The following is a 25,062-nucleotide window of genomic DNA, read 5'->3' on the forward strand; positions in this document are numbered from 1 at the left end:
AATTATTGCGCTGGCTCAAACGCTAGATGGTAACCATGGCAACGGAGACTCAACGTTATTTTACAGTTTACAGACAAAACATGAGTGATTTGATCATCTATCTATAAATCAAGAATTTATTTTAACTTATTTGGTGAGTTTGTGTCTGTCTGTCTGTCTGTGGCACGCTGATTTGAAACTGGGCAGGTGTCTTTGTGGGGAGGAGACATGGGTCACGACAATGGTCACAACTGAAAAATCTTCTTCAGCTTCCACTATAGGAATACATACTTCCGACGGGCACTGCACTATGGGAAATGTAGGATAGCCCAGTGACACACACAACAGAGAGAGACACGTGAAGCAAACAAACGCAGGTAGGTTAGGTAGAGATGAGCCGTGGCTTAACCGAGCTCTGAAGAGACACGCTGCCTCCTAGATATCTGGGCAGATGTCCAGATATCTCAAATGCTGGAGAAAACACATAAAAATGCAGAAGTATATAAGATTTTTAGTAAACAAATGAGAGAGAGGGGATTCCAGCGCTCAGTTTATAAACCATATTGCTAGCATAATAACAAGTAGACCTACAGTACGCAAAGTCTCCATTGTAGCCTATTTACGTGGGACATTTGGCTTCCTTCTTTACCCCGCCTATACGTTTACCAGCCAATGGTTGAACGACCTTAGCACATGTGTTTTTGTTTATAAATTCTGGTCCGGTTGCAATTAATCACAGTGTGAAAGCGAACCGCACTAAAAAAAAGAAAAGAAAAAAAAAATTGGTCCGGACCAAAGCAAGTGAACTAACGGACCTTCCTGGTGTGAATACGCCCTAAGTTCTGCGTTTGGTCCAGACACATGGTCCCTACCATGGTCCCAATGTCAGAATGAGCATGTTGATGTTTAATAGGTATTATGGTTACTATATTTTATGTCATTGTTAAATATATTAACATACTAAGATATTAAGATGGATGTCTTTAGCTTTGGGGGACTATTTGGACAAAGTCCAAACCATTTAGTTTCAGATTACTTATCAGTATCAGTTTGGTAACACCTCATATTACCAAATAATCTAGGCCGAACATCAGGTACAGAGTGAGCACTGGAGATAAAATGCAAAGACGTGAATGGACTGAAGCTGTATATTCACTCACGTTTCACGTTGATATGAATGTTTTCAGATGATCTTCTGCCCAGAACGTTCTCAGCTGTACAGTGATACTCTCCAGAGTCAGAGGACTGGATGGAGCTGAAGACAAGCTGTGGTTCTTCAGTGACCAGGGTTTGCCTCTTGTACCAGGTGTAGTTAGCTCCACTATCTCAGCAGAAGGAGTCACTGATACAGAAGGAAGCTTTGGAGGATCTAGAGGACAATAGAGACAAATCTTCAACATTAGTCTTCAACATTGGTCTGGATGTGTGTTGATACAAACATGAATGGAAGATGTTAGATTCATGTTGCAGAAGATAAAAGGAAACTACTAATGAAAACAGAGAAAAAAATACAAAGCTACATGTTAAACCCCTCTGCACCCATGCTGGCCCTGCAGTGTCTTTGGGTGGTGCAATTGCTCAAACATCAACACTTATGGTTGGAGAATGATTCTTTTTTTATATAGAAAGGTCTTGTAGTGAGAAACATGAAATGATCAGTGATCAGTCTAATGTTTGGTCCACCCATCCATCCACCCCACTACTTTACAGTAATGTCACATTAATTCCTCTAAATAAGTGTTTTAATGTCTTGGACCTAAAATATGTTTCTTCAACCACTGAATTCTTTTAACACATTTCATTCAGGAATAAAGTTGAAGTAAACTCACACACTGAAGGAGACTGGTGATCCTCATGTCCTCTGAAAGCACAGGAGACAATGTCTCCAGGAGAAAAGTTGACTGTCAAAGTAGAAGTTTGCTGTGTCCTGATGTTCTGTTTGTTCTTGAACCAGACGTAGGAAACATGATCAGCTGGACTGCAGCTGCTGAGACACTTGAGCTCTGCCTCAGTATCAAACTGATGGACTGATATTATTCTGGTCACCTCCACCTGCAGAGCTGCACATGACAACACAACGTTAATGTCAAAAAGAAGAAATACTCCAAATACAAATACATCCACAAACACAGTTAGTGTTGATCAGTACCTGTGACAGTCAGAGTTGTTCCTGGTAAAATACTGCTCCATTCAAACCATTGTGTTGTGAATTTGAAGAGATACTCAGATGAATCACTCTCTCTCAGGTCACTGATTCTCAGGGTGGAGCATCGTCTCGTTGTTTCTAGGACTTGAACACGACCTGAATACTGAGAGTCTTTACTGAGGTCCTCAGACTGATGACTACGATCACGACGGAACCACAACTTTGATTTTATGGGTGAATAATAACTGCTGTAAGTACAAGAAATGTTCACTGATGATCCTTTGGGGGAACAGATTCTTCTCTTGTTATAAATCACTCTGTTGCAGAATCGACCTTCAAGACCTGGAAGATCAAGGATGAAAGTGGAGTTGTACAGATTAACAGTAAGAACAGGACATTAATATCCAACCCATGTTAAAAACTATATACAGTTAAGTTGAAGTAAGTTTCTATTAAAACTTACAGATTAATGGCGAGTGAAGATCCTCATATCTCTTAAATGCACATGAATAACTGTTCCAATAGATGTAGACATTAATATGATTGAAACTTTCCCCGATCATTTCACGTCCATTTCTGTACCAGATGTAGGAAGGATGCTTCTCTATCAGACAACTGCTTTGACACCTCAACACTGCCATGTTAGTATAACGAGATACCTCCACCTGGAGATCTGATTTGATGCAGAAAGAACAGAAACACAACAGACATTCAGAAACACAGCCGTGTCGATGTAGTGTTTGCTAGATGTTGATCATATGAATGAAATCTTACCTGTGACAGTCAGAGTGACTCCAGGTGAACCAGTATATTTCCCTCCTGCTTGGTTTGTCATGAATCTGAACTTGTACTGAGCTGAGTCGCTCTCTCTCAGGTCTGAGATTCTCAGAGTGCAGATGTTCTTATCATGACTGAGCATCACACGACCTGAATACATGGAGTCTGTGGTCAGATCATCAGGTTCTTCATCAGAACCTTTGAACCAGACTTTGTTCTCCACAGTCGTAGTAACACCATCTACTCTGGATGGGTATGTGTAGCTGCAGGTTATTTCCACTGTTGATCCTTTTACAGCACAGATCTGAGTAGAAGTGTAAGTCACTCCATAACCATTCTGACCCTGTACCACTGGAACACAGAGAACATCACAAACTAGAATCACATTCATTCATTAAACACAACAGTTTCATTCACTATAAGTAACTCTTCTCAAATTATTCACTCATTTAATGAATCCAGAACTGCAGCTCTTGGGGTATTCCGATCAACAGTTGTCCAAGGAAGGAGGAGAACCAGAGCCAGGGTGACCCTCAGAACAAGCAAGGGGTCCATACTGACCCCTGACCTCTGATGGAAGCTCAGAACCGGTTCTAGTCTGATGGATCTTACCTGGAGAACACCAGGATGCATTAATACGACAAGCCGGTGGAGGCAGAGTGATCTTTAGTCCATGTTCTGCTGGTAGACCTTGGGTCTTTCCATTCATGTGGATTTTCCTTGGACTCGTAGCTCCAACCTCAGCATCTCTATAGACCATGTCCACTCTTTAATGGAGACAGGATTCTCTGATGACCTCTTTCAGCAGGATGATGCTCCCTGCTTCAGGAATGGTTGGAGTTCAAGGTTCTTGAACCAGATCTCAGTCCAGTCCAGCATCTGTGGAAGTTCTGGACAAACAAGTCTGATCCATGGAGCCTCCACCCCTCCTGCTGGACTTGCCAGATACCACATCACACCTTCGGAGGTCTAGAGGAGTCCAGGTTTCAACAGGTCAGGAAGGAGATCACAATGTTCCATCTGTCTGTGGTGGTTCTGTCTCTTTAAGGGTGAGGGTGTTTGCTGGCGTGACTAGCATGGTGAGGTTTTGGTGGTTAGCAGGTTAGATGAAGGAAATTTCCATTTCTGATCTGTTGCTTTTTCCACAGCTTATCTTTGATGTTTTAATGTTTAGGAAGAAATACAGTGATTATAATACTTTATGTCAATCATAAGAAGCTGGACCCATGAAATGTGACATCTTTATATCAAAGCAGTTGTTGATTCATTGTCTTTCAGTCGAAGCATCGTTCTGATAAACGTCATGGAGAAAAAGTGTTTCTGTTTCAACTGCACTGGAGCAGATTCATAAAGTAGCATGAAGATTTGTATAAACTATGTTCACCAATATGTAAAACGGTTATTACTTCTTTTCAATTCATTTAAAATGTAGACAGCGTCATGAAAACGCTTTAACGTTCATTCTCTAAAAACATAAAAACAGAACTTTACACCTACAGGGTTTACATCACGATGGACAACAGATATTTTTTCTTGAAATATAAACGTATAATTACATTACCTGACACCAAAAGAAGAAAGACAAAGAATCCAGTTGTTGCTGCAGTTAAATTCATCTCTGTTCCTCACATTCATCAGTGTGAGTGACAATAAACATTTCCTGGTTGAGGTGTTTAAAAACTTATTCTGTGGTTTTGAAGAGAGTCAGAGGCCTGGCTGTTAAAGATGTCATCTTCCTCCTTACGTTTTAGTTTCACACCTTTTATAAAGTGTTTAGTCCTTCTCTGTTAGTCGGAGTGTAACAGTACACACAAGTCACGGTTCAATACAACAGGAAAAAAGCAGCAAAAACTCACACATGTATAAAACTAGTTTTTTTCTTTTATTTTGAACAGACACCAATAGACTGAAAAATACGAAAAACCACCTCCTGTTAAGAACTACTACTAAAAACTAGAATAAAACATCAAACAAATGCATTAGGAGGGTTCTCTTTCCATTCATTCATTTTGTTCATACAGAAGAAAAGAAAAACTCCACTCCACAACAAAACTGGCCAGTCTAGTACCTTTAGTAACAGACTTATTCTACCCAAATGAACCACAGAATATCCCAGGAGCTCATTCCTGCCTGTGGCCATGAAACGTGATAACTCCTCCCGCGGAGTGATGGTCACTCTTAACTGGGGTTGCCACCCGTCCCGTAAAATACGGAATCGTCCATTATTTGGCAATTAAATGTTGCGTCCCGTATTGAACCAATACGATTTGTTCCGTATTTCCATAAATGTCCAAAACACATGTCTGTCACACACACACCAACACTAAATCTAACAATAATGGTCAGTGATTTTGCCAGAAGATCTTCAAGCTAATGCTTGTAGCAGAGCGCCGCGCTGCCATACAGATACGCTGAGCGGTTGCCAAGGCAACCATGAGACTGACGAGTTGGTCAATAAAGTTGGGAGGAGGAGCTAAATGATGTACCTACCTGACGCACGCATACCTGCGGGCCAGTTCTGATAGGTATACAGTCAATGGGTATAAATTATCTTGCCTGATACAGTTCTGGTCCTTGAGTTTGACATGTGTGGTTTAGGATGTTGAATTGAATGAATGATCATTTATTTAATATACAGTAGTATTAGCCAATATAAATATTATATATGGCCCCTTAAAAAAACAAATCATACTAATAGATTAATAGTTAATAAATAAATAAATAAATGAATACATTTTGTTAAAAAGTTAATTGGTACAGATTTCATTTAAGATTTAATTAACTGCACTTTATAAGAGGATGTGTTTATTGTTAATAAAGCATTTCAAGCTTTAAGTATGACTAATTGCTTTCTTGATTACCCCTTTACTAAAAACACCAGCACAAAATAAAACATGACAATGCTGCGGGCACCCTGCCCCACAGGAGTCGGCCCTTGGTGGTCATGACCACGAGGAGCCATGGTGGGCGTCCCTTATTTTCATTTCTGAAAGGTGGCAACCCTACTCTTAACACTACAGACTCTTTTAATTTCTTTGCAAGTTTTCACTCCTGTATATTGTGAATACTTGTGCAATATTGTGTGCCATGTTGTCTACTTTTTATTCTCTTTCTATTTGCTCTGTTACCTCTCAACTGTCACTTTATGGGAGCAACAGCAACAAAACAATTTCCTTGAAGGATTAATAAAAAGTATTCTGATTCTGATTTTACAGGTTCTTGGCGTCCTTTCATGATCTTATGATAAAAATAATATTAAATATTAAATCATTTTCTCTCTGAGCTTTGTTTCATCTCTCTCTCCCCTCACTCTCAGAGAGGCGCAAACTTTAAAATCAGCTCAACCAATCACAGACGGGCGATGGCGCAGCCTCATTTACATAGAGTAAATATAAATAGCCTCGCTCTCCTTCTGTCAGCTCATTCTTTACCGAGATTAAATCCCGGAAAAGATGCCTGAACCCGCCAAGTCCGCGCCCAAGAAGGGCTCCAAGAAAGCCGTGACCAAGACCGCCGGTAAAGGCGGCAAGAAGAGGAGAAAGTCCAGGAAGGAGAGCTACGCCATCTACGTCTACAAGGTGCTCAAGCAGGTCCACCCCGACACCGGCATCTCCTCCAAGGCCATGGGCATCATGAACTCGTTCGTCAGCGACATCTTCGAGCGGATCGCCGGTGAGTCCTCCCGTCTGGCTCACTACAACAAGCGCTCCACCATCACCTCCAGGGAGATCCAGACCGCCGTCCGCCTGCTGCTGCCCGGGGAGCTGGCTAAGCACGCCGTGTCTGAGGGCACCAAGGCCGTCACCAAGTACACCAGCTCCAAGTAAACGCTGCAGCTGGAAACAACAAACCAACGGCTCTTTTAAGAGCCACACAAACACTCTACAGAGCTATCATCTGATCTTGGTTTTATATGAAGTAAATGAACGATTAGCTTCTTTCTTAGTGATTCTGTTCATACAGCTCTTTATAACAAACGATTAAAAACATCAACATGGAACTTGTATCCAATAACCCCAGATACAAGATCTCAGTAAATATACTACCACTCAGAGCTATAGTCGGCTAACAACTCTATATCTTAGCCATCAGGTCTTTAATTAAAATAATTATGACCATCACATTGAAGGATGTCTTTTAGACAGAGTGGCTGCCCTGGCTCATGACGATGCTGTTAAAGCCATCATCAGAAATCAGAGATGGAGGTTTCAAACATCTGGAGAACTGACAGATATATTATGCACAACAATAAGAATACGGAGCACCGGACTGCAAAATAAAACTAAAAAACTCCTTTTGTAAAGAACATAGCTGAAGCTCACTGGAACCAACGCTCCGTATTATAAACTCCTCTTTGGAGACTTTACGAACCAGATGAACATTAACTGGACTGGCTCAGACACCAAGGACAATAAAAACAGTAAATAAATTGATTACATGTAACAGAGTGATCATATGCAATAACCTCAGTGAACAGACTATGATGAAATGAATGAACACTGTGGGTTTTAATGTTCATCTGTCATGTAAGGCCTTTTAAAGTTTTATTGAACAGACCTCTTAAATATTTAACATAAATGTGTTTAATGACATTAATGTTTTTCACTGTGTTTTAACCCTTTTACTTTTTTTGTTGCACTTGGCTGAACTGTAAATGTATTATCTATTTTTTTTTATATGTTAAACATATGTTTTGTTGTAATCATTGTTAAAGCTAAATAACTTGAAAATGAACAATGTCTGGAATTATGCCAGTGTGCTGATATATTTATACTAAATTATATTGTCACTATTTTTCTCTCTTGATGAAAAGAGAATGATATATTGAATATATATTATATTTGGTTTATATACACATTTCTATATTTTAAAATCGTTGTCCTGTTTTATCAGCTCAATACACACCAGACAGTCTAGTAACATCAGGATTCATGTCTTTGAGTTTAGTGGGTGGCTCTTAAAAGAGCCGTTGTTTTGTTTAGAGCCGGAGCAGCAGGTTTACTTCTTAGCGGGCTTCTCGGTCTTCTTGGGCAGGAGCACAGCCTGGATGTTGGGCAGCACACCACCCTGAGCGATGGTGACTCCGCCCAGCAGCTTGTTGAGCTCCTCGTCGTTACGGACGGCCAGCTGCAGGTGACGGGGGATGATCCTGGTCTTCTTGTTGTCACGGGCGGCGTTTCCAGCCAACTCCAGGATCTCAGCGGTCAGGTACTCCAGCACCGCCGCCAGGTAGACGGGGGCTCCGGCACCGACACGCTGGGCGTAGTTACCTTTCCTCAGCAGCCTGTGGACACGGCCGACTGGGAACTGGAGCCCGGCTCTGGAGGAACGGGTCTTGGCCTTTGCTCTGGCTTTGCCGCCGGTTTTTCCACGTCCAGACATTTTCAGTTGAAGGAGTTTCTCTGTCTTTTTACAAGAAAAAAAGAAGAATGGAAAGTTGTCGAGAAGCGCCCTCCTTTTATTTCTCTCACTCGGCTCGATGATTGGTCAAACAGAGCTGGAGTATGATCGACCAATGAGAACTCAGTAGATGATGACGTAGAAAAGTACGACACTTCCGCTGTGCAACGGCTTCTAAATTCAAAAAAACGACAGAAGATGGCGACAGTGAACAAAGCATTAGTGTAAATAATTTACTATGAATAAAGGTAAATGAGAAGAAACAGAATATACAGCATAGACAGCGTTTAATACTATAGAGATACATAAAATACACGTAAAATAATAAGAAGATAAAACTTTGAATCTGTTAAGATTAATTAATTGTCAGGTCTGTAAATGTTCTTGATCTTTAGTCAGATTATTAGCACTGATAATGTGCTGTTGATTTAGTTTTTTTAATGAAAACAGTGTCACAAAAGCAGACAACACAACCCTGTTTTTATTTATTGTTAGTTATTATCCATTATACTTCTAACATGTAAACATTCAATCCCTGTAACTCATTCAAATCTACCCTGTCTGCACCATATCCTCTTCATTCATACAGCCATGTTAACATCCTCTATTTTATTTGTTTGCTTTATTTGTTATGCTCCTTGCATGTGCCTTAAATTTTCCCCTGGGGACAAATAAAGTTTTCTTTTTACATACCTTTAACTGCATCAACAAAGTTTAAAGGTTTAAATAGTATAGCACAGTCAGTCAGTCAGCTGAGAGAGATCTTTTAATTTTTAACAAACATGATGAGTTGTGGATAAATATGATCTGAGACTTCACCTTTACTTTTTATATTTCAGTTTATTTAAATGTAATGTCTTTGTAAGAGGCTTCAGCTACACAAGATCAGTGAATAATAGTTTATCTGTAGCCAGATGTCTGTGTGATGAGACCTAACATTTTAAAAAACATTACAGTTGGGTCCACATATATTTCATAAATCAGTGAATACTACGTCACATGGAGTTAAGTGTTGTCCACGTCAAATATGAGCAGAGACATGTGAGTATAAAAATTCATTTTATTTACATTTAAGAAACAGGGAATGTGCTTGTTATATTAACAGAGAATTATCAAATACAACTGAGGAGTCACAATTAAAAAAATATATTTCAGATAAAACTTTGTGCAATGAGACCAAAAATTTGGAGAGAAACTAACACTGATAGAAACATGTTTGTCAACAGTTTGCAGTTTTCACAAAATGAATACACTCACTAAAATAGAACTGGTTGAAATGTTGGTCAATAAATGTTGCTACAAACTCTTAATCACAAATTATGAAACAAACAGCTGAATACAAAAATAAATGTTGATCTGTGACTCCTGAAACAAATGTGAACACAATATATAGTCAATTTTTCACAACATACATAATTCAGTAAAGAATTCAAATGAGACCAAAACTCCCAAAAGAAAATCAACATGGACAGAAAAATAAATGATATTTGAGACAATATTTACACATTTATAACATTATAGAACCAGTTACTTCAGCTGGGGGCAACACAACCAAGTTGGAGGCAAAAATTAACAATGATGAAGCAGAATTTAAGGCTAACGTTCATTTTCTGTTACCAGGAACATATTTCAGTGGATTGATTCCATCTCACAAAACCATCCTCATGATGTTTATGAACAAGAAAAGAGTTCATTCATGAAGTTAAATGTTGAATACATGAAATTTAAATGTTGCTTCAAATGTTTTATCATAAAATCATGAAAGGACGGCAAGAAGAAGTCTAGGATAACTAACCTGGAAGTCAGAACAAACTTCCTTGCCAGCACATATGTTGTGTTCTGGAGTCTCTCCGTTGGGAACTGATTCTGCTCCTGCAAAGATCTGCCGGACCAATCAGATCATTTTAAGAGGCTTTTGCTTTTTTCTGTTTAAAGTTAATGAAATCCAAATGGAGAATTACTAAATTCTGAGAAGCACTGGATCTATATAATATGACAGAACCATCAATCATTCTAATTTCCCGGTAGAACAGGAAGTGAATCTTTTGTTGGACCGTTACTTCTTGGCTGCAGCCTTCTTGGTCTTCACAGCTTTGGGTTTAACGGCCTTCTTTGCAGCTTTCTTGGGTGTAGCCGTCTTCTTCGTCTCCTTTGTCTCCTTCGTCTCCTTTGCTGCTGCTGGTTTCTTGTCTGCTGCAGGTTTCTTTGCCTTCTTCGGGGTTGTTTTAGCCGCTTTGGGTTTCTTGACTGCAGCTGGTTTCTTTGCAGCAGCAGCAGCTTTCTTGGCTGCAGGCTTTTCAGCTTTGACAGCTGCTTTCTTCACCTTCTTCACCTTCTTCGGCTTCCCAGCTGCCTTCGCTGCCTTGAAGGAGCCGGAGACCCCGGTTCCTTTAGTCTGGACCAGAGCTCCTTTCCCCACCAGGCTCATCACGGAGCGTTTGATCGCGGACCTCTTGTGCTCCACGTCGTAGCCCTGAGCGGCCATCGCCTTCTTCAGAGCACTGTACGAGAGGCCTTTGCGGTCCTGGGAGCCGGCGACGGCTTTCAGGATGAGCTCGTCGGCTCTGGGTCCAGACTTCTCCTTAGGTTTAGCCGCTCTCTTCTTCGGAGCTTTGGCTGGGGCGGCTGGTGCAGCCGGGGCGACGGGTGCGGCTGGAGCGACTTCTGCCATCGTTGCTGTCAGACAGATTGAATCCGAAGAGGAGACGGGTATTTCCGAGCAAAAACAGGAACTTAAACACACCATGAGAACCGTAGAGACTCAACCCAACCACCGCCTCAGCGCTGCTCCAGAAACTCGGAGACTCTTGTGTTTTCTCTTCCACAAAAACGGCTTCAAACTCACGTCTGGAGGAAACATCAGGGATTCAAACCGACTCCAGCTGAAAGCGGAAAACTTTCTCTTCCCACAGAAGCCGCAGAAACACCAAGACGTGTCTGGATTTGCTTTGGGAAGCGTTTAAACGAAGCCTCTGTGCCGCTGAGAGAGCCGCTGCTCCGGGTCTTTTTCCTCTGATTTCTCCTGTAAATGTTTAAAAAATCACCAGAAACAAACGGAAACCAGTTTAACAGCGAGAGGACATGTTAGTTCACAGATGAAAAATAGAAAGTGACAGCTCTTGTCCAGAACTGTCCTTCCAGCAGAGCTTATTGTCTTCTCTGCAAACACAGTTCAACAGCAGCTCATTCAACTGAACCCAGACCAGAACAAACTGTCTCTGAGTGACTTTAATCTTTAATTCATTTAGTTTAATCTGTAAATTATTCAAAACTGACACATTAAAGTTTGAATAAAGATGACGCTATATAAATAAAACTGAAGTGGTGGACAAATATAAATTAATATATCGATTTAATTCAAACTAAACAATTCCACAGTATTACAAGATAAAATAAATATATACAAATAAACACCAGGAGGTAATTTCACCTACATTTAAAACTCCAGACTATTAAAAAGGATAAAATGCAGAGAAGAAAGACAATAATGAGAGTAGCATATTTAGGAGGGGTCAAAGACGAGGCCCATGGACCAGAACCGGCCCTTGGAGGTTCTAATCTGGACCACAGGATCAATTTTTAAGTGCAAAATTTGAAATTCCAGGTTGTTCACTGGATGATGTGTAAAAAGAGAGTTCATTAATGCTGACATGTCCATAATGTACTAAAAGTTTCTAAGGCAGCTCTCAGAAAGAGGAAGTTGTTCCTCTTTCTACTGAAATATTCTTGAACAGTGTCAGACATGTTCAGTAAGTATTAAAGGTTTCACACAGAAGTTGTTGTACTGTCGTACCATTAGATTATTACGTAGGTTCATGTGTCAGCAGACTGTAACTGGAGGCTTTTGACTTCAGCCCAGTGAACATCAGCGTCATCCTGCAGGAAGCAGACGTTAGATGCATCATCAACACATGAAACCACAGCAGCTCTAGATGTGTACTTAGGGCCTCAAAGGCTTTTTGAATCACTCACAACTCGGTCTGTTGGGCTCTGCTAGTCATAAAGAACTTAACAGCAAATTAAAGTTTCCCTCATTTTATGAAGAGCGACCAGTCTTCAATTATAATTTGGATGCATTTATCAGAATCAGAATACTTTATTGATCCTTCAAGGAAATTGTTTTGTTACTCCCGTACAGTGACAGATGCAAGGTGACAAATACAAAGAGCATAAAAAGTAATATAAAAAATTAAAAATGATAACTAATTACAGTTTTTCTCAGTTGCTAAAACACTAAAATCCATTGGCTGAAGAAAGTTCTCAGTTGCTTGAACTCATTAAGCTAACTGTTCAGTCTGTTGTCAATACCTTAAACCATTTCACATGGTTTAGCAAAACTCTAAACACATTCTCATTCTTAAAACACATTCTGCACTCTAATGCACATGTCATCCATACTGGTAAACACAAGTGGCAACAATTACATATAAAGAGAGCAGAAATGTCATTGATTGAACACAATCAGTCAAAATTGATTTCACTTCTTTCAAATGATGTGACAACCAATATAAGCCAGTTCAGAGAGCAAACAGGTTGTTGAATGTGGGAATGGGAAAGTGAGAGAACACTGTAAAAAGGGACCAGCTCAATAAGTTATCCTGGCTTGTTTCTATCATTTAAATCAACTTAACATAATGAGTTAAAAAATTTCAACTTAATTTATTTAGTTCTTGGTATTCCAACTTAAGGGCTTAAGCCAGTTCAATGAAATGGAAATTTCAATTTGTCAAACTAACTTGACAATATGAGTTATACAATGGTAACTGGACCTTCCATGACCTGACCGTGACCCTTGGTGTGGTAGCAATATTATTGCGCCGTAAAAATAGTGCTTAAAATTTCATCTTGATTTGATAAGGGACAAATAATTATCATATAAGATCTTTTAAAATACTTCTCCACCCGGTTGCAGCTGCTAATTAAAAGAAGAAGAGGAACAGTTGTTGTCGATCAGATAGGACGGTTAAAGAGAAGTGGCGGAAGACTACATTTGTCAGCAAAATCAGGACGCGACCGGATCGGCTTTCTTTTCTGGACGAGCTGCAGGTGTAGAAGAGAAATTGGCGGGGAGTCAATATTAAGGTAAGTAATTGCATTTATTTTTTATAAATACAATTTATGAATAGTCGAATTTCACGCGTTCTAAAAACGAAATGGTTAAACAACAGCTTGTTGTGGGAAGTAGTGTTGGTTAATTTGAGCCTAACATAGTCTTATTTCACTTTTTAAACTTCAAGTAGGCTAGTATTGTGAGTAGTTAGCCAGAGTTGTATGGTATTCAGTCCTTTAGAAGAACCTTCATGGCGCTTGGTAAAACTTTTGTTTGAAACTGGTGCTTGTTTGTAATGTTTGTCGAGTTAACGGCTTCACTAGGCTCTGTATCAGTAATTAGTCGCGACCCGCGCGCGTGTTCGTCCGTCATTAAGCCTAATTTATGGTACTGCGGAGGTACTGCTCTCTCACAGTGAGACAGCGCAGCCAAACTGTTGCTATCTTCTTGGGTGCAAGACCCCAGTCTGCAGAGGTAAATGCAATCCTCTTTATGTATCAACTCCGTTACAAGTGTGTATATATAGGTCGCACTGTTACGTTCTCCCACACACTTTCCATCTAGGCCTACACACTTTTCAATCATACCACATGTGAAATAAATTAAAAAATAAGTGTTTTTGCTCATGTTTCCATTTCACGTGACTATGGTTTTTATATCATAGTCTAATGTATGTTGTGCTTTCTTTTTTTAAGGTGCTGCTGTCCATAGAAGTTTGGCAACATTTGGATGAAGTGGAGCTGTAAGTTTTGCAGTTTTGCCACATACAATCAAAAAACCATAGTCACTCATTACAAAGACAGACATGGACGTGGAAGACAGGGCTTGAGCTGCATTTACCCCAGCTGTCTAACTGTGCTCCAATCGCATGTGGATTTTGCAAAGCATATCAAGGGGCATAAAAAAGGATCAAATCCAGTTGCTAAACTACGCTGTGAACTTTGTACTTTTTCTGCTCCAACCAATATAAAACAATATTTTCTTCACTTAAAGACACATTTGAGAACTCGAGAGACTGTGACTTGTCCATTTGAGGGGTGCTCTTTTAAGTCCAGCATAGTTTCAACTTTTACTGCCCACAGGAGTCGATATCATCAATGTGCTGATTTTGCCAATTTCAAACCTGACCTTGTTGTAAAATGTCACAGTCAAGCCTTTGTAAATGATGATGAGGAAGACTTGAACAATTCGGTTTCATCAGAATTTTCTGAATCAGAATTTCAGCCTGTGCACAATTCCATTCAACGGCGGATTGCATCCCTTTTACTTCGCCTGCAAGCAGTCCTTCATGTGTCACAGTCAGCAATTCAAGAAATTGTTGATGACTTATTTGATGTTGGTGAATGTGCAGGACGAATAACTAGACAGACAGTTAAAAATATTTTAAAGGAGCATAACTGCACATCTGAGGAATTAACGGCATCATTGACTGAAGCATTACAGAGCACCAACCCACTTTCTTTACTTTCAAGAGAGGGGTCTCTAGGTACAGAATATAAAAGGCAGGGATTTTATAGACATAACTTTACTGTCATAGAACCTGTTGAATATGTTTTGAGTAGACAAAAAAGTTCTCATACTTTTGTTTATGTGCCTATTCTAAAATTACTTTCTGAACTTCTAAAAAGAGATGAAATATTGAATGAGTTGAGGGTAAACAGACCAGCTGAACAACCTGGACATTACTTATCATGTCTGGATGGTGATTGCTTTAAAAGAAATTCGATTCTCTCACAGGAAGATATTAGTTTATGCATAACTTTGTACATTGACGATTTTGAAATTTGTAATCCTTTGGGCACATCCAGAAAAAAACACAAAGTCTGTGGTGTATATTGGATCCTTGCCAATTTGCCAAAAAAATACAAGTCATTACTTTCATCAATTTACCTAGCTTTACTCTGCAAGACTGAACACATAAAAATTTATGGTTATAATAGTGTTTTGGAGCCACTGATAAAAGACATTCAATATCTAGAAACAGTTGGTCTGTTTGTTGAGAAATTCGGTTGTAATGTAAAAGGGACCATTTTGTACGTGGCTGCAGATAACTTGGCTGCACACTCTTTAGGTGGGTTCCAGGAGTCCTTTAATGTGGATAAATTTTGTAGGTTTTGTCTGTGTAGTCGTGAAGAAATACAGACTTGTGATGTTAGAAGTGGTAAATTTATTTTACGGACTCCAGAATTGTACAATGAAGCTGTAAATGTGTTGAAGCAGAGTGAACTTGTGTCTGTGGATGGCGTCAAACGAGAATGTCCTCTTAACAGATTGACAGGTTTCCATGCATGCCAAGGCTTTCCTCCTGATTTTCTACATGATGTGCTGGAAGGCATTGTACCCAGAGAGCTAAGTCTGTGCCTTGCAGATTTGATTTCCAAGAACTATTTCACATTGGACGAACTGAACTGTGAGATAGAAAGTTTTCCTTTTAAATTCTCTGACAAGACAAACCGGCCTCAGAAAATTCCTGCAACTTTCCAGCGGAATAAGACACTTGGCGGTAATGGACACGAAAATTGGAGTCTTGTGCGTTTCCTTCCCCTCATCATTGGTCACCATGTTCCAGAAGGTGATCAAACATGGGAATTAGTCCTCGAGCTCAAAGACTTGGTTGAGTTATTGTCGACCCCATATTTCACTCCAGACTCGCTTTGTTATTTGCAAGCAAAAACATCGGATCACAGGCAATTGCTGCAGACAGTTTTCCCTGAAAAAAAGTTGTGTCCCAAACATCACTTCATGGAACATTATCCACAGCTTATTCAAAAGTTTGGACCTCCAACTGAGTGTTGGACAATTAGGTTTGAGGCAAAACATTCATTCTTTAAAAAGGTTGTGAGGGATGCCAACAACTTTAAAAACATTCTACTTACCCTTGCCTCAAGACACCAGCTCATGTTGGCATATTACCTCGAATTGCCAAGCATTTTTAAGCCCGACACTGAGACTGCAAAAGTGTCTGATGTGTGCCTCGAAGTTTTAGACGCTACCATCAGAAAAGCCATCTTGGAAAGATTCGGACACGTTAACGTAGTAGGACTGACCCCACACATCTTTCTAAATGGAACAAAATATTCAAAGGGAATGATTCTTTCTGCTGGGAGTACAAGTGGGCTACCAGACTTTGGAAGAATTCTGGAAATATGCCTTGTGTTGGATTGCCAAGTTTGCTTTGTAATTGAAGTTTTTACAGCGTACTACGTGGAGCATCTGCGGAGTTACCATCTTGTGAGGAAAACTCCTACCGAGTGTCTACTGGTGAAACTAGAGGATCTCAACGACTACGTGCCACTGGTGTCATACTTTATTCGGGGCTGCCTCCTGGTCACTCCCAAGACCTTCTTACTGAGATGAGCCTGCTGTAAGTAATTAAACACTCATATTATCCTGAACAATTTTGAAAAACTGTTTTCCAGATGTGGAAATTTTTACTGACACTGCTGAAGATCATATGTATTGGAGGGAATGCTACTTTTACATTTCTCATTTCATTCTTCTCTACCTCCTTCTTCTCCTCTCTTTCTCTTCCTCCTCTTCTGCTTCCCCCTTTCCTTCTCTACCCCCTCTTCTCTTCCTCCTCTCATCCTCTCCTTCCTCCTCTGTCTCTCTGCCTCCTCTGCACGTCCTCCTCTCCTTGCCTACCTCCTGAAACACTAAACATTCATTAGAAAAATATTCTACAGTCTGGACAGGGACAATTTAAGGACAGGTGTGTGAGGTGGAGTGATTAAAATAGTTTAGTGGATATCAAGTGCATCTTTTTTTTTTCCATTTTCAGGTAAAAGTGCCTACAATGCTTCTGCGTGTCATCGTGTCAGAAAACGAAATCAGACGTCTGTCAGTCGAAGGCATCCCCTCAAGCGTCGAGGAGCTGTACCAGATCTTGCGAGCCAACATTGGTCTCAGAGGAGGATTTATTTTACAGTTCGAGGATCCTGATTTTAATAATCAGTTGTGCAACCTAACAGACATCAAAGACCTTCCTACAGAGCGGGCAACTTTAAAAGTATTGTTCTCAGCTGATGACTCCTCAGATTCTACACTGGATACAGGCAGCCTTCCATCACTCAGTAGTGGAGATTCTGTCGAATGGCCTGACCCCTTCCCAATTCCACAGTTCTCACATGATGTAGAGCTACAACTGAGAGAAGCTAACTATAGATACTCAAAGGATGAATCTGTGATGGTGATTCCGAAAAGTGTAAAGACTGATATTCTTGACACACTTGCAGATAGTATGGTGAAGATTAGTGCTTATCCTGAGAGGGCTCACTATGAGAGTGTAGCCAAAGCATTGGTGGAGAAGCATCCCTGTCTGCGAGAGCCAGGGTCCAAACAGGGATGGTATTCATGGTTTCACAGCCTGAAGTTTAAGCTCGGCAACTACCGGCAAAAGTTGAGTGCAGCAGGATGCCCTGAGGTCGTCATTAACAAGCGTAAAGGAGAAGGCTCAAAGGGAAAACGGTTCAAGAAGTCAAAGAAGGGTGAGGTGAATTACTGTCCTGATCCACCTGAAGGACAGTGTCCTGAAGACATGGAGGAAAAGCGTGAGATAATGAAGGCTGAAATGCAGAAGAAAGACCCTGATCACCAGCTATTGGAAGACCTTATGGCTGCTACATTTTCCCAGCGCAGAAAAGAGATCGTTGGAGATCAGCCACTCATCACAGAAGTAATTTCCCGGTGGCCAGCGCTGTTTGTTGAGAGACAGGTAATCACAACTTCTTATGCAATCCCCAGAAATGTTATAATTTTTTTTATTCTCCCCTTCTCTTTCTCTTCCTTCTCTCCCTCCTCCGCTCCCCACTCTTCTTCTCTATCCCCCCTTCTCTTCTTCCTTTTCTCCCTTCTCCCCTCTTCTACCCTTTCCTCTCCCTCTCTACCTCCTATGTTACGTCGAGAACTATGTTGATTAATATTTTCTATCTGTCTCCTCAGATTAGGGCAGAATTCCAGCGTATTGTGACTGAGGACCTCCTGGAGAAGTTTTTTGCAGGACTGGATGGCCTTGTGCCAAGACTATTGGCAGTTTACAGAGCAGCGACTAGGAGTGGAAAGAAGCAGTCGCTCCAGAAACTTTTGGACTGCCTTGAAAAAGATGTAAGTTGAAGAGCAGATGACTAGGAAGAGACATTTTTTTTGTTTGTTTTCAACATTTTCATCTTACTGCATGTTTCTTTGTCTTGTAGGACACAAATGGGAGAAGAAGGGCGGCTGCGCTTCTTGGCCTGCCACACTTTATATCGGGCGAAGATTCTTCTAATGTCATCAGGATGTGCGATGTAAGAATAATTGTAATGAAAAATTGTATGTTTGTGCATTTTTGTCTATCTCCTAATCTTTCTCTTCCTCTTTCTATCCCTCCTTTCCCCTTCTTCATTTTCCCTCCTTGTCTCTTTCTCCTTTACGCCCTGTCTCACTCCTTTTCTTTCCTATACATATAGTGTGTTGAATTATGAAAATGGTCTTACTCTATTTCTCTTCTTTTCAAGGCACACACTGACATGCTGGACGACGCGATGAAGGGTATACAGCTGGGCCTGCTGATCGCTTGCGAAGGGAATGAACAGGGACCCATTCCACACAACATTTTCGACATTGCTGTTGTGGTTGAGGAGACAGTTGTTCTCCACAACCTGAAAGACATCTCACAAAGTTTTGCAATGCTAATGGGAGTAATATACTCCGTTAACCTTGAATATCCGGATGCCATGAAATACTCATTTGAGTTCATTCAGAGAGTTGTTATGGAAGTCAAAGCAGAGCAAGCCTCTGCGAGAATACATGGATTACGAAACAGGATCCTGAGATACAAACTTTAACAAGTTTTCCCTCTGTCTCTCACTCACACACACACACACTTGAATTTATTTTGAGTGGAGGAATTCATTTTGGCCAAGATTGTTTTATCCTTATGGTTATGTTTTATTGTTATTATTGTTCAATAAATGTATATGAACAGTAAGTTTATTCAGTGTAATATTTAGGAAACTGGTTAACTTGCTCTCATGAGTCGAGACGAAATCAGTAATTGAAAACTTTAGTTTGCTCAATTTCCAACTCTAAGTTCAAAAGCTGCCTTAAAAACAAGAGTTAAAATAACTTGAAAAGGCAATTGGTGTGAATATATATAGTTGATTAAACTGAAAAATGTAAGTTGAAAGGGTGTGTAATTGTATGCTTTATTGACAAGACATAGCAAGTTTTCTCCAATGGGTTATGCAATATAGTTAGTTGTTTGTACTCAAATTATCAAGTCCAAATGCTACAGAATCATGAGTTAAATAACTAGTATAACTGAACTTTTTGAGTTGAAACAACGTATAATCATACGTTAAGTTAACAAGAGAAAGTAAGTTTTATTTAATGCATAATGTGACATAACAAGTCATTTCAACTCAGAGTATCAAGTTCAAACAATAAATGGTAATTAATTAAGCAATTTATCAAACTTGCCTTCCTGAGCTGAAATAAAGCTTTTCTCAAAGTTGAGTTTACTCATATATTTAAGGCAGCTTTTGAACTTAAGTTTATAAGTTAAACCAACCTGAAATTTATTACAGTGAATGGACAGAAGAATTTATGTGAGAGGACGAGGACGAGTGCATATGCGAGGTGGAGGACGAGGAGAAAGAGGAGGAGGGCAAGAAAGAGAAAGAGGAGGAGGAAGAGGAAGAGGAAGACAAAGAGTGGAAATATCCGATGAAATTCGAGCAACAATCATAGACCATGTTGTTGGCTGTATATGGTACAATAAACAAATTGTATGGCCCTGAACATTGTGCTTTCCATTTGTTTTCAGTACTGACTGCTCAATAGATTTCGACTGGTTACAGGTTCATATCATCAAAGAACAAGAATTACAGTACAGCACTGTAAAGGGGTACAAGAAGGAGGAAGAACAAAAAAAAATGCAAAGAGCAAAACAGTAATTTCTGATCAATTTTGAGCTTTTTGTATAATGACAGAAACATATGAAATTTGTTTTGAGATTAAAAATGTACTTCTTCCTGAGAACTATATGTTTTGAACAATGTGTTTTCTATTTTTTGGTGTATTGTTTACTGACTGCTTGATAGTGTATGTAATTTTGAGCAATTTGTTTATTATTTGAGAGCAGTGTTTGATTTTGGGCACAGGCAAAACTGTTTTGAGGCGAAAGTTTCATTTTGGGCACACGTAAAACTGTTTTGAGGCCAAAGTTTCATTTTGGGCACACGTAAAACTGTTTTGAGGCCAAAGTTTGATTTTGCAAGAGGAGTCAGAGGTTTTGTAAATCGTGCTTGAAGCTGAGGTTTTGTGTTTAAGGTTTTGAGAAAATGGAGCAAGGTTTCAGAAATTGTGTTTTAGCAATTGAGAAAAACTGTAACTGAAGTGTCTTGTGACCGACGCAGCACCAAACATGATTGCATCCACAAAACATCTCCATATTCAGCATTCTGTTTGCATTGCACACACTCTAACCTTAATAGTAAAAAGGTCATGTGATCAAATCCCTGCATTTACAACAATCAGACACAAATCTAGGCAAACTGTGACATAGTTCAGATCGAGCACCACAGCCAAAGAGAAGCTTGCTCAAGTGCAGCAGCAGATGGGACGGCCAACCCTGAAACTTCTCAATGAGGTACCAACACGTTGGAACATATCAGATGCTGGTGAGGCTAAATGATGAGAAGGAACCAGTGTGGGGATCTCTGGCCTCACTAACAACACACATGACTCCACTAACAGCCGATGACTTTAACATCATAGCAGAAACACTTCTTGTGCTCGCTCCTTTCCATCAAGACACAGTGGAGTTGTGTGTACTTGAGCGTAATGCTTCATCTTTGCACACACAGGCAGCCATGCACCTACACCAACACCTGAGGTGACGAGTCTCAGACACTGCTTCCAGTCTGGACTCATTCAGTGTGCTGACCCTGTCCACACTTTGAGACCCCAGACTTAAATCACTCAGATTTCAGAGTTCCTCCAAATGCAGTGAAGCAGTGAATAGACTGAAATCAGAATGAGCAGCTGTAACTGGGCGCGTATCAACCGAGCCACAGCCTGGACCTTCTTCACAGCAGTTACCAGCACCCACTTCAGGCATGTTATGTTCAGTCTTATCAGTTTATTTTTGCATGCATTTGTTTACAGATCTTGTACAGGTTTGTAATTGATGACTAAAACTAAAATGCCAGTTTGTTTTTTTAGATAACCTGTGGCAGCAGCTGGATGAGGAAGCTGGCAGGCAGACCACCAACGCCACAGAGGATTCAGTTATTGAGGTCCAGAGATACCTCGCTGAGAGCAACCTCCCCAGATCCCAGGATCCCTTACAATACTGGGCCAGCCAGAAGCACAATCATCCAAACCTCTTCCAGCTGTCCCTACAGTTTTTATCCACACCAGTGCCATGTGAGCAGGTGTTCTCCAAAGCTGGAGAACTTTCATCCAAGAAACGGAATCGACTGAATGTGAAAACACTGGAAAAGCTTGTTTTTGGAATAACAATTCATAAAAAAAAAATAAAATAAACTCCCTGCCTCAAAGACAAGTACATAAGCACATTCATTATAATTTCACATGTTCACATTATTTGACTAAACATTTTAAAGATATTTTACACTTTTACCTGCAATAATGTTTCCAGTCCAGCAGGTGTCCGTATTGAATAACACCATCAACACCGTTTGAGTAATGTTCCGCATCTACCCATCACTATGTACATTTACATGTTTCTATATTTTGTATAAGGTCTACATGTAGATGAATACATTGAGTTTCATATGATTCAGAGGATGTGTGATTATACTAGTGACATTAACTCATCTTTATAAATATCACTATTGACCATATTGAGTTGAAACATTTGCTTAAATGTTTCTAGGTCATAGATGAACCCTTGCACTCAAACATACTAAAATAGGATGTAAATAATCACTTATTACAGGACAGGTGTATGTATATAGCTACAAATATTAACTAATTCATTAATATTTAACAGATGAGAACATAGCTCTGTAGAGTGTTTGTGTGGCTCTTAAAAGAGCCGTTGTTTTGTTGTTTCCAGCTGCAGCGTTTACTTGGAGCTGGTGTACTTGGTGACGGCCTTGGTGCCCTCAGACACGGCGTGCTTAGCCAGCTCCCCGGGCAGCAGCAGGCGGACGGCGGTCTGGATCTCCCTGGAGGTGATGGTGGAGCGCTTGTTGTAGTGAGCCAGACGGGAGGACTCGCCGGCGATACGCTCGAAGATGTCGCTCACGAAGGAGTTCATGATGCCCATGGCCTTGGAGGAGATGCCGGTGTCGGGGTGGACCTGCTTGAGCACCTTGTAGACGTAGATGGCGTAGCTCTCCTTCCTGGACTTTCTCCTCTTCTTGCCGCCTTTACCGGCGGTCTTGGTCACGGCTTTCTTGGAGCCCTTCTTGGGCGCGGACTTGGCGGGTTCAGGCATCTTTTCCGGGGTTTAGTCTCGGTAAAGAATGAGCTGACAGAAGGAGAGCGAGGCTATTTATATTGACTCTATGTAAATGAGGCTGCGCCATCGCCCGTCTGTGATTGGTTGAGCTGGTTTTAAAGTTGGCGCCTCTCTGAGAGCGAGGGAAGAGAGAGATGAAACAAAGCTCAGAGAGAAAAGAATATTTAATAATTAATGTTTTATTTTAACTCCTTTCAGCTTTCATATATTTTCAAGGCTCCATTCGTTTGTGTTAAGTTGCCAAAAACTCAAATATCTGACATGACAGGATTTTTTAAAAAGTATTTTCTGATGAACAGCGTTTCTAGAGCGGTCTGTAAAGTCACTGTAGCAGCATCGTGTCTCCTCTCTGTTAGCAGAAGTTATCTCACTATAGTAGCTACTAGAATATCTGATGAACAGCTGTTTGTTGAAGTAAAGTGAATCTCCGCTGCTCTTGGTCTGAATGTGACACGTGAATTCATGAATGAAATCAGACCAAATCAGGTATACCAAGAAAGATTAATAACATCTTTTACACTGAAAAGAGTAGCCAGCACACTTATTACAATCAACAACAAACAGACAAATCAAGCCTCAAGCTTCCAACACTGTGGTCCACCATCCATCTATCTATCTATCTATCTATCTATCTATCTATCTATCTATCTATCTATCTATCTATCTATCTATCTAACTATCCATCCATCCATCCATCCATCCATCCATCCATCCATCCATCCATCCATCTAACTACGATCAGCTGATTACCTTGATTGGAACCTGCTGCTGGTCGGAGGAGGGGCGATCACCTGCAGAAGGAGAGCTTTTAAAAGAAGAGAAAAGTTTCCTGGAGACAGCGTCAAGGAGAAACATCTTCCAGAGAGGGTTAGGGAGTTTATGGCAGCGTTGGATGACCAGAACATTTCTGGAGTAGAGAACACAAGGTACCAGCTACCCTCTCCACACTACATTAACTTTGACTGAAAGATTTATTGGACTGAATCCAGTCGACTCTAGGAGAAGACAAGGAAGACAAGGACAGACTTTAGGAAGCTACAGGAGACCAACTCTAGGAGAAGACAAGGAAGACATGGACAGACTTTAGGAAGCTACAGGAGACCAACTCTAGGAGAAGACAAAGAAGACAAGGACAGACTTTAGGACACTACAGGAGGCCAATTCTAGGACATTTAGGACCAGATCAGGACATCCCTAATGTTTACCATATAGTACCTGGAGAATATCTCTATGTGAAAATACCACTCAATGTCTGAGCTAGCATAGCAATAAATACAGTAGATCTATATTTTACTTATTCTAGAGTACTCAGATCCATTTTTCTGTGAGGTCATTAGTTGCTTTCATAACAAGTTCACACAGTTCAAACAATAATTTCCACAGATTCAGTTTCACAGATTTATATCAACATGTATTTGTAACCTGTATCTCCAGCTACGTTCATTTAAAATTGTTGTTGAGTTATTTTATGTTGGTTTACATTTTAATAAAATAACTGATGGTAACAGAGAGAAGTACTAAATACTTTATAAAAGGTGTGAAACAATAACGTGACCTGACTCTCTTCAAAACCACAAAATAAACACCTCAACCAGGAAATGTTTATTGTCACTCACACTGATGTATAAGAGGAGCAGAGATGAATTTAACTGCAGCAACAAGTGGATTCTTTGTCCTTCTTCTTTCTGTGTCAGGTAATTGTAATTTTATATTTTATATTTTAGTTGTTCATCATGGTGTAAACCCTAAAGATATTAAGTTTTGTCTTTATGTTTTTAGAGGATGAAAGTGAAAGCGTTTTCATGAAGTTGTGTTCATGTTAAATGAAATGAAATGAAATAACCATTTTACACATTGGTGAACATAGTTTATACAAATCTTCACACTACTTTATTAATCTGCTCCAGTGCAGTTCAAACAGAAACACTTTTTCTTGATGACATTTATCAGAACGATGCTTCGACTGAAAGACAATGAATCAACAACTGCTTTCATATAAAGATGTCACGTTTCATGGTTCCAGCTTCTTATGGTTGACATAAAGTATTATAATCACTGTATTTCTTCCTAAACATTAAAACATCAACGACAAGCTGTAGAAATAGTAACAGATCAGAATGGAAATTTCCTTCATCTAACCTGCTAACCACCAAAACCTCACCATGCTAGCCATGCCAGCAAACACCCCCAACGCTTAAAGAGACAGAACCACCACAGACAGATGGAACATTGTGATCT

General features: G+C 40.1%; 5 protein-coding genes across 5 annotated transcripts; 2 read left to right on the forward strand and 3 right to left on the reverse strand.

Annotated features, from left to right (window-relative positions):
- Nucleotides 1–6,354: 6,354 nt before the first annotated feature.
- Nucleotides 6,355–7,159, forward strand: LOC311508300 (histone H2B; the record flags this gene model as incomplete). Its single annotated transcript, XM_084573011.1, has 1 exon — nt 6,355–7,159. One exon carries the CDS (start codon nt 6,355–6,357, stop codon nt 6,727–6,729), a length of 375 nt encoding a protein of 124 aa, XP_084429137.1. The 3' UTR covers nt 6,730–7,159.
- A 637-nt stretch (nt 7,160–7,796) lies between these two features.
- LOC311508299 (histone H2A-like) lies at nt 7,797–8,297 on the reverse strand. The gene has a single exon (XM_084573010.1). The coding sequence runs from the start codon at nt 8,282–8,284 to the stop codon at nt 7,901–7,903; it is 384 nt and encodes a 127-aa protein (XP_084429136.1). The 5' UTR covers nt 8,285–8,297; the 3' UTR covers nt 7,797–7,900.
- Nucleotides 8,298–9,230: 933 nt separating this feature from the next.
- Nucleotides 9,231–11,002, reverse strand: LOC311508298 (histone H1-like). The gene has a single exon (XM_084573009.1). The coding sequence runs from the start codon at nt 10,971–10,973 to the stop codon at nt 10,359–10,361; it is 615 nt and encodes a 204-aa protein (XP_084429135.1). The 5' UTR covers nt 10,974–11,002; the 3' UTR covers nt 9,231–10,358.
- A 5,126-nt stretch (nt 11,003–16,128) lies between these two features.
- Nucleotides 16,129–19,784, forward strand: LOC311508920 (uncharacterized protein). Its single transcript, XM_084573911.1, has 5 exons — nt 16,129–16,716; nt 17,134–18,066; nt 18,294–18,455; nt 18,545–18,637; nt 18,848–19,784. The coding sequence occupies exons 2-5, from the start codon at nt 17,149–17,151 to the stop codon at nt 19,175–19,177; spliced, it is 1,503 nt and encodes a 500-aa protein (XP_084430037.1). The 5' UTR covers nt 16,129–16,716; nt 17,134–17,148; the 3' UTR covers nt 19,178–19,784.
- Nucleotides 19,785–22,345: 2,561 nt separating this feature from the next.
- On the reverse strand, nt 22,346–22,871 carry LOC311508576 (histone H2B). The gene has a single exon (XM_084573399.1). It carries the CDS (start codon nt 22,798–22,800, stop codon nt 22,426–22,428), a length of 375 nt encoding a protein of 124 aa, XP_084429525.1. The 5' UTR covers nt 22,801–22,871; the 3' UTR covers nt 22,346–22,425.
- Nucleotides 22,872–25,062: the final 2,191 nt, after the last annotated feature.

The sequence above is a fragment of the Chelon labrosus genome, assembly GCF_963514085.1.
Source record: "Chelon labrosus genome assembly, chromosome: 23".
In the NCBI taxonomy this organism is placed as follows: Eukaryota; Metazoa; Chordata; class Actinopteri; order Mugiliformes; family Mugilidae; genus Chelon; species Chelon labrosus.